Source organism: Gossypium arboreum, chromosome 13, assembly GCF_025698485.1.
Source record: "Gossypium arboreum isolate Shixiya-1 chromosome 13, ASM2569848v2, whole genome shotgun sequence".
NCBI lineage: Eukaryota > Viridiplantae > Streptophyta > Magnoliopsida > Malvales > Malvaceae > Gossypium > Gossypium arboreum.
In genome coordinates this window covers 125,931,661-125,941,543 of record NC_069082.1, presented here as the reverse complement: position 1 = coordinate 125,941,543, position 9,883 = coordinate 125,931,661, and the positions used below count along the sequence as shown (strand labels likewise).

Sequence of the window (9,883 nt, the reverse complement as noted above, 5' to 3'; positions counted from 1 at the left end):
GCTAATAGTTAGCCATAAATTACACTGATATTTGAATCAGTCAAATGGAAGACAGTCTTACATATATGGTCAATAAGTTGTTTGATTAGATACGTAATATGAAACTCAGTATTATTTCCTTTTTTTGTTCAATTTTTTAATTCATGAAATTTGACTTCAACCTTAATTTTAAATTAAGTACCGTTTAAAATTTCCTTTGACTAGTGCGCCTCCTTCGTCTTGCATGGATAATCAAATTATAAAAATAAAAAAAAAAATAAAAAAAATAAAAACTGGGAAGTTAACATAGATGTTTCTGCTCACCACGCCACCCTTGAGGAAATGATATAAATAGACCCGAATTCCTAGGTAAAGAGGAACCAAGTTAATTTACAAGCTCATTTAGTTTAAGAAAACATTTCCTTAAAGCATTAAAAAAGAGTTTAGGACATGGGTGTCAATGCTGAAATTGAGTTCCCTGTCATTGAGTTCCGTTCATCAGATTTGCAACGAGGAACTGATGGGTGGCATCGTTTGTGCAAGAGAGTTCGAGAGGCTTGTGAAACTTTCGGCTGTTTCGAGGTGGTGTATGAAAAGATATCGCCGAAAGTCCGAGAAGAGACGTTCGGGTTGATGAAAGAACTAGTTGAGGTCCCAGTGGAGAGGAAACAGAAAAACGCTAGTCCCATGCCTTACCATGGTTGGGTTGGACCATGCAGTCAGGTTTCTTTGCTGTATGAAGGCTTTGGACTTGGAGATGCCTCCAACTATGACTCTGTTAAAAGTTTTGCTCAACTTATGTGGCCTGATGGTCACCCACGCTTTTGGTAACCCTTATTTTTTTTTGGTTAAATTTTTAGGTTATTTTAAGTTATTTGTTCTAGTCATTTTGAGTTCCAATCATTTTTTCTTAGAGTTAAGCAAATTCGAGTTATTGACATTTTCTTTTGACCTTTTGTCCCAGCAACACTATACATACAATGGCAACTCAAATAGAGGAGCTGAACAAGTTAATCTGGTTAATGTTAATAGATAGTTATGGATTAGGGGACAAATGGGAGTCAGTGATGATAAACTATAAAACACTAGTGCGGTTTATGAAATACATGGCCCCTCCACCAGGAGAGTACGAAAGAGGACTCTTTGCTCACACTGATAAACCTGTGAGCACAATCATTTGTGATGATCAAGTTTCGGGGTTGGAAATTGAGGTTAATGACGGTCAATGGATCAAGTTGTCATTATCACCTTCTTCCTTTTGCTTTGTGGTTGGGGATCCTCTCAAGGTATGCATACATATAAATATATGTGGTTAATGTTTGATTTTTTATTTACTCAAAATTAATCATGTATGCATAACTTATGTGAGTAGAACTTGAAATATAATAGTCAAAATAAAATACGGAGCAATGTTGACACTATATCTCTAGATCAAAATTTTAAATAACCCCTTTACCTTTCTCATAATAAAAATATACAAAGAGATAATAGATTAGTGATGTTGAATGTGAATAATAATAAGGTACTTATTGATGCTGATTTTGGAAATTGAAGGCCTGGAGTAATGGAAGGTTAAAAGCTGTGAATCATAGAGTCATGATGAGTGGAGACAAAGATCGACTTTCTCTAGCAGCATTCGCCATTCCAGTTGAAGGTACCATAATCAAGGCACCCAAAGAGCTTATAGACGAGCAACATCCACAACTTTACAAGGACTTTGATTTCATGGACTTCTTCCTTTTTGCCTTTTCTGACCCGGCAAAGCACATTGACTCTGGCGAGCAGCTCCAAGCCTTTGCTTCTCTCTCACCACCAATTTCCCATTGAAACTATGTTTGTATCGACAAATAAAAGCCTAATTTTGGCTTAAAATCAATTTTAGAATAATAAATTTAAGTCCTATACCCGAAATCCATTACTATGTTTTAGCTTGTTAATAATTGTATAATTGTATTGTACCAAAGGCTTCTAAATCTATCATGTCGAGTTATTTTTGTGTTCTTTTTGTCATGAATAACGCCTTTTGTATTGTAAAAATAATTATGGTGCATTATTGTTTGAAGACTAGTTTGGATTCAATTAGACATACAAAATTTTCTTGCATTTATGGGACAAATGTTGAATATCAACACCAACTTATAATCACCTAAGTGTAGTAGAAAATATATTTTGTTAATGCTTTATGTTGTATGTAAGAGGCCTATTTTGCCCGGCCCTAGCCCAAACCAATAAACAATAAAAATATAAAATAAAATCCAAAATTACTAAAGTCTATTTACAACATTAAAAACCCACTACACTACTCAACTACAACCAAGCAGGCCTAATTTACAGACAACCCAAACTTAACCAAAATTCCTAACCCAGCTTCTGTAGACCCAATAGGCCCAAGACCTTAAGCCAACTCAGAAACCCTAGGGTTTCTGAGCCTCCTTCACACCGTAGCCACCACCCACGTGCCTCAGCGCGCACTCCACCAGAGGGTCGACTCTCCTTGCACGGAAGTGGAAACTCCCTCATCCGTTGACTCTCCAAGGACCTGCAAACATGCAAAAAAGGAGAAAGCAACCAGAACCAAAGCAACACGCAAGGAAAATCAAATAAAATAAATAATATGCATTACCTTTCAGCTATAAAACCCCGAAAGAACAGATTGTATTTTTTACACACACATCAGTAAAAAAATCAAGAAAACAGAAGCAAAAAAGGTTGATTTTAGTCTCCATTTGTTCGGTTTCTTCAATTTTTATTTTTTTATCTCTTTATTTTCATTACAAATCTATTTTAAATAGAAAAATAAATAAAAAGAAAACAAAAGGAGGAGAACCTTACCTGAACGCCCCGTGGTCGGCCATCAGAGTTCTCTCCGTCGCTGTAGTCGATTTCAAGAGGGGAAAAAAGACCATTTTTTTATCCTTTTTTTAGGGTTTGAGGAAGCTTGGTTTTCAAACGGTTTAAACGGAGGCGAAAAACCCTCCTTTTCGCATGCCTTCAACCACCGTCCATGGTGGCCTCAACGGCGGCGGCGATGATGGGTATGAAACCCTAGAGCAAGGGAGAAAGAGAGAGGGAGAGAGAGCAAAGGCTGCTCTTTGTTTTATTTTTAAAAAAAGGGGGCTAGAAATGAATAAAAAAAAGGGTTTTTTGGATTAAATAATAATGGAAAAAACGATGCCGTTTTGGTGATTGGGTTCAGAGGCCAAAACGACGTCGTTTTGGACCTCTGAACCGCGCGACCTGACCCGCGCCCACGGAGGATCCGCGCATTTTGACCGAATGGTCTATTTGCGCATAGGATCCCTCTACTTTCTTATCACGTTTCAATGTGGTCCCGTGCTACCTTTTCATTTCAATTTTTTCCCAAAATTGTGTCCTTGTTTCAATTTGGTCCTCGGGCCATCTGAAGAGGCAGATCTTTAAAACGCTACGCATAAAGGGATTGGGAATATTTCCCAATCAGATTGGGAATATTTCCCAATCAATCCCTCAAGGTTGCAGAGTGTTTCAAATCGGCCCGTTGCTTCATTTTTTTTGCCCGAATTCTCCTTTTAATTTTATTTAAATTTTGATTTCGCCTTTCTTAAATGCTTGCATTTATTTTATTCGAATTTGGACCCTAGATATTCATGTTATTTGTAATCTAACCCTTTTTCACATAATTTTGGACTCTTTTTATTATTATTTATTTTAGACTATTTTACTTATCTTAAATTCCATATTTTAAATTGTTTTCAATTGTTTTAGATACATTATTTTAAATTATTTCATATACCATACACTTTAAATTGTTTTGTACATTGTTCATTTTAAATTTGTTATGTATTATTCATTTTAAATTGTTTTATTATTTACTTTAGATTTTTCACGTATTATTAATTTCAAATTTTTATATGTATTATCTATTTTTTATATACCACTTGTTTCATTTTATTTTATTTTTAAATGTTTTGTATATTACTTATTTTATATTTCTTTCTACATAATATTTACTTTAAACTCATTTATATATTATTTATCTTATATTAGTTTACATACCATCTGTTTTTTTAAATTTTTCTCATATATTACTTATTTCAAACTTTCACCTATATTACCTATTTTAAAATTTCTTATATATATATATATATATATATATATATATATATATATATATCTATTTTTAAATTGTTTTGTACATTGTTGATATTAAATTTCTTTTTCTACATTATTTATTTTAAATTCACTTCTTATCATTTTAAAATTTGTTTTACGTTTTATTCATTTTAATTTGCTTTATAAATTTTTAAAATTGTTATGAAATTCTTTTGTCTTTGATTATTAATGATTAGTATTCAAATGATGTATGTTGTATGATTATTATCGTTGTGTATTTTAATTGCTTTACTTCATATTTTTGCATTATTGTTATTCATTCGTATAATATTGTGTTCATGTATTATTGCTCTAGGCTCATTACTATATTTCTATTCCATATCATCGCCTCATGAATCTAGCCTCGTTGCATTTTTCCAATAAATATTTTTTTAATCCAAAAAAATAATACCACGTCGTTTAAATATCGGATTCGCCATTCTTCAAAAGCAAAAATTTTCTAAATAAGGCAATGTTTTGCATTTTGGAACATCGAAGAATTGTGCCCTAACTTACGGGGTTTCGATTTTCTCGTTGATTCTAAATAGCCAAATACCCTTTTGAGTTTTAAAATACATGGATTTCCAATTAAAATTAAAGACAAACTCGCGCTCGGGAGTTCATGATATCGTGTCCTAACTTACGGGATGTGATACTCCGATATCTCGAGACGAGGAAATCTTTAGCAATCTTTTGATCTAATTCAAGCATTTTTTTTAAAATCAACGTTAATATAAAAAAAAGGATCGTATTTTAAATCCATTCTCAATTTTTAACTTTCGACTTTAGGATAATAACTAATCAATTTGGTACCAATTTTGGGCGTGACGAGGGTGCTAATCCTTCCTCGCACGCAACTGACTCCCGAACCCATTCTCTCGAGTTTTGTAGACCAAAAAAACCGTTTTAATAAACCAAAACGTTTTATTAAAGCAAAGGTGATCCGATCACACCTAATAAAGATCGGTGGCGACTCCCGTTTCATTTTCGTTTTTCAAAACCAAAGTCGACGCCTTTTTCAAAAAAATGGTTTCGACATTGTATAAAGTTTAACTTATGTAGTATCAAAGTATATAGTGTCTTGTAAGTAGGGAATGAATCTCACATTACCTAGGAACAAAATACAAAGATTGTGAATCTATATAAAACTCATATCCCATATTACTTAGAAAAACAAAGGTAGTGAGACCTTAAATCTATATAAAAGCCTATGCTATGAGTACTATTTGCACTAAATTAAATATTGAATCTTCCATTTGGTTTATCTAAATTCTTCCTTTATTTTCTTATTTTGGAGCTCTAAAATTTAGTTTAGCGGTGCCATGGGTGTGGGTGTTTTGTAATTGGTAGTAAAGCTTGGTTGGAGGAGTGAAAATTTTCTTAGTATGCTTTATGGTTGCAACATTGTCTTATCTTCCACATCAGAAAAGTAATTTTCATAGTTACTTGAAGATTATCCTTGGTTGTATAATTGTTGGAAGAAAGTGTGGTAGTGTGAAATTGCATATTTACACCAGATATTGAATCTTTTATTTGTTTTTTTTTTTTTTTTGAGTGGTAGGAGGTATAGCTAAATTTTAATTTAGGGGTGCATTAGGCATAAATGTTCCACACCAACGCCTAGTTTTATGTTAATGATAGCAAACATGTTCTTTTCTACCAGACCTTGTCTACTTGCCTACATCATTATCTACTTATCTATAACACGAATGAATTGAATTATTTTAATTACATTTTCACATTCCATAAATATAAAAATTAAGATGTGAAAAAGATTAGGTAATGTATAAGAAACTAAACTAAATTATTAAAAAATTGTTCTACAATTAAATTATTCAATTGATTGAAAATAAATAAATTGTGCCTTCATCACGCGTATTAGCATCAGAGGTAGTGTTGACCTCCCTGTTGACTCCATTTGAAATTGTGCCTTGCTCAACCATTTTCTTTGATTAAGGGAGCACCAACATTCTATGCTCTTGACCACCCGCTCACAGCACCTTTTGGCAAGACCATCTACTCCTCTAAGAAAAGGCCAAACACCCACTTTTTAGGTGTAAACATTATTTAAGTGTGAACACACCCTTAAGATCATGAGGGACTCATTTGAGCATAACAATCTTATACTAATGGAATAAATAATAGAATGTGACCCCTCGGTGCACATATTTTATGTATTGGATGAGGATAACTTTCTTCGTAACAATCTACCACATTACACTAATGGACAAAGGGACCTCTCCTATGAATTTCCTGATCAATGATAAAGAAAGGATGAGTTTTATAGCACCCTAAAGTTACCTTGAACAATATCTTCCTAGTCAACTGATCCTCTTGTCCTTGTTTCGGCTTTCATCCTCTTTAGGTGAATAAACCTCCACAGCACCACTATGATCTCCTCCTTTCTCCTCATTGTCCTCCATCCTTGTTATATATTGTATCAACACTATTAGGTTTTTTAAATTTTTTAATTGATGAAATTTTAATTTCAATGCCATTCTTTTATCCTTGCACTTGCCTCGTTTTGCTTGGTTTTTTTTTCAGATTGTTAATGTTATTATATTCATGGAAAGAGGTTTGATGAGAAAAATAACAACTCTAATGTTTATTTATTAAATAAAATTTGATTATGTGTACGACCTACGACCATCTCAACTAGAATTTTCTCTGTTGTGTTCAAGAGATAATGGGATTTAGCCCCAAATGTAGACAATTGATTCGACTATGTGTTAGTATCGCTTCATAACAGGTCTTCCAGAATGGTAGTCAAATGGTACCCTTTCACTCACAACAAGGACTTTGATAGGGCAGTCCTCTATCCCCTACATGTTTATCTTATGTCAAAATGTGCTTCCTATCATGCTAAACAAGGCTGAGTAGGATCACATAATCCAATGGGTGACAATTGGCAAGCATTTGTATGCCAATTTCCCACTTTTGTTGACAATTGCAACCTATTTTTCAATGTAACGTTACATTCCTAATAAGTTTGCGAAATTAACTAAAAATTTAGCTAAGGTAAGTGCATCTATCAATTAATAGTATAATTACAGTGGGTAAAGATATCGTTCCTACGAGGACTACAAATACTAGTAATTATCATCTTTCTATTATTTAATCGAATAATTCAAGTGATTGATTAAAAACTAAAATTAACTAAATTAATTAACTAACGAACACGAAAAAGAACAAAACAGGAAATAATTGATTAATAACCAAGAAGCAAAACAATACCCATAAAAGAATATGCCTAGATTTCATCTGTCACTACCAATCTAAATTACACAATTTCTTTACTTAGTATCTTGATCCATGGAAATCCCTAAATTATGCTAATATCTCTTTCGAGAGCAACTGATTCTAAGTTTATTAATTAAAATTTCTTTCTAATTAAAACACCTATTATCGCATTAACTCGTGCTATGGATTCCCCTATTAGATTTGACTCTAATCCAGCAGATTTATCTCATCTTATTTCTAGGATTGTATGCAACTATACTCAATTACGCAAGATCTACTCTTAAACAGGGTCTATTTAACCTTTGATTTAAGCACATCAAACATGGATTAATACTCTAAAAATATTAAACAGGGTCTATTCAACCTTTGATTTAAGTAGATCAAACATGGATCAATATTCTAGAAATATTAAACTAAGAATTAAACACACAAAATTGAGAACAGGAAACTAAGTATTTGTAACGTAAAATTAAAATCAAATGAAAAAATCCATCATAGGGTTCAACTCCTCTAGGTATTTAGAAAATTAGTTCATGCTTGAAAATAAAAACATCCAAGATATAGTATAATCGGAAGAAACAAAGAAACTCATGATAATGTCTTAAGAAATCAAATGGAAATCTTCAATCTTGACGGAAGTTAGCTTCAGAATCGACTTCAATGGTGTTTTTCGAGTTATTTTCTTGAATATTCTATGACAGTTCACTCTTATCTTCTTATTTTTATCATATATACGTCTTAGAATGCTCGAAAAACCTAAAAATTGTGATTTTTCGTTGTTCGGTGCTCAATTCTGCGAAATCAACACGATCTACCACACGCCCGTGTGGCTCCTGCAGCTTGCTCTGACACTCCAATTATTTCTCATTTTTGGCTTATTTTGCTCCCAAGTTGTAACACCCCTAACCCGTATCTGACACTGGAATAGGGTTATGAGGCATTACTAGACAATACATCTCACTCATATACATTTATACAATCATAAACAAAATTCATTCACAATGTCCTTTACGAGGTCCTACATGACCTTTAAACATGCTTAAGAGTGGTCCGGGACTAAATCGGTCACATATAAAATTCTCCAAACACTTAGAAATATTTCATGAAATCATAGGTTACACGTCCGTGTGAACAAGCCGTGTGCCTTACATGGCCACCTGACATGTCCGTGGCGCAGGCCGTATGAAAACAGGGCATACATACTGACTTATACCACACGGCCGGAGACATGCCCTTGTGCTTTGGCCGTGGTCGAAACTGACTTGGGTCACATGGCTAACCACACGCCTGTGTACCCTTTGAAATGGTCACACACGCCCATGTACCAAGGCTGTGTGCCTCACATGGCCACTAGACACGACCGTGTCTCTGCCGGTGTGGACAAAAATAGTCCATTTGAAAAGCCAATTTTGCCACATTTTTTCTCATGCATATCAATCAACCTAAATAGTATCATTTCAAGACATTTATAAACAACCAAAAACCAACCAATATGTGAACATATCATATCATCTATACATAACAATCTCAATTACTCAATTCCATAACCAAAACATGTCATTTCAATATACTAAAATCATCTAGATTGCATAACTTCTAAATGCATTTCATCATTATCTTAACACCTATTATATTCCATAAAACTTACCATTTCCAAATCCCATAACTAATCCATCACATAAGCAGTATAAACATCATATAACTTACCAAACACTTAATTCAAGCCAAATTTAATGCTATACATACCAAATTTACAAGCCAAATCTCACGACTAACATCATGACTCAAAATATACCAAAATATCACAAGCCTATACATGCCATATACCATATATACAAGGTTACCAAAAATACCAACGAGATAATCGATAGTGTGATGACGTATTCCTGACGATCCCTAAGTCCGTATTAGCTTCAAAAATCTATAAAACACAGACAAATAACACGCAGTAGGCTTCATAACTTAGTAAGTTCGCACCAAAAATACTCAACAGTTCATATTATCTAAATCATCAACTAATAGACACTTAGTAGTTCTCATATCATCATTCAATTCTAGCTCATAACCATTTATCATGTATATACCATTTCATCAAGCTTTATACACATAGTATCAACTACCACATAGGTATCGTACGTACATGTACTTCTCGTATTTATTTATTTATTTATTTTATTATCACATCTTTGTTTAACACATTGATTCATTCGGAAATCTTTCAATACTCTAAGAACTTGCACACCTAGTGCATCAGTGATTAGTCAAAGCTATAACAATTTAGTATCACTACATTTAAACCGAAGCTATCTCAGTATCGCATACTTAGTGCCTCATATAGCCGAAGCTATTCCAATTCGCACACTAAGTGCTATTTATAGCCGAAGCTATTTTGAAACGCACACTAAGTGCCAAATATACTAGATTTGTCGTCGTACATGTTCATAGTCACATATATATATATATATATATATATATATATATATATATACATCTTATGCATTATCAAAGCATTAAAGACATAATTGTAACAAAT

General features: G+C 33.2%; 1 protein-coding gene across 1 annotated transcript; it reads left to right on the top strand.

Annotated features, from left to right (window-relative positions):
* Positions 1-327: 327 nt before the first annotated feature.
* Positions 328-2,019, top strand: LOC108456045 (probable 2-oxoglutarate-dependent dioxygenase AOP1). Its single transcript, XM_017754637.2, has 3 exons — positions 328-806; positions 944-1,265; positions 1,534-2,019. The coding sequence occupies exons 1-3, from the start codon at positions 430-432 to the stop codon at positions 1,804-1,806; spliced, it is 972 nt and encodes a 323-aa protein (XP_017610126.1). The 5' UTR covers positions 328-429; the 3' UTR covers positions 1,807-2,019.
* The last annotated feature ends 7,864 nt before the right edge of the window (positions 2,020-9,883 follow it).

Bases quoted from the DNA above. Each gene is read 5' to 3' on its own strand.
- LOC108456045 (XM_017754637.2), top strand. From the start codon at position 430: ATGGGTGTCAATGCTGAAATTGAGTTCCCTGTCATTGAGTTCCGTTCA. The intron at 807-943 runs GTAACCCTTATT...CTTTTGTCCCAG, and splicing joins GATGGTCACCCACGCTTTTG to CAACACTATACATACAATGG. The intron at 1,266-1,533 runs GTATGCATACAT...TGGAAATTGAAG, and splicing joins TGGTTGGGGATCCTCTCAAG to GCCTGGAGTAATGGAAGGTT.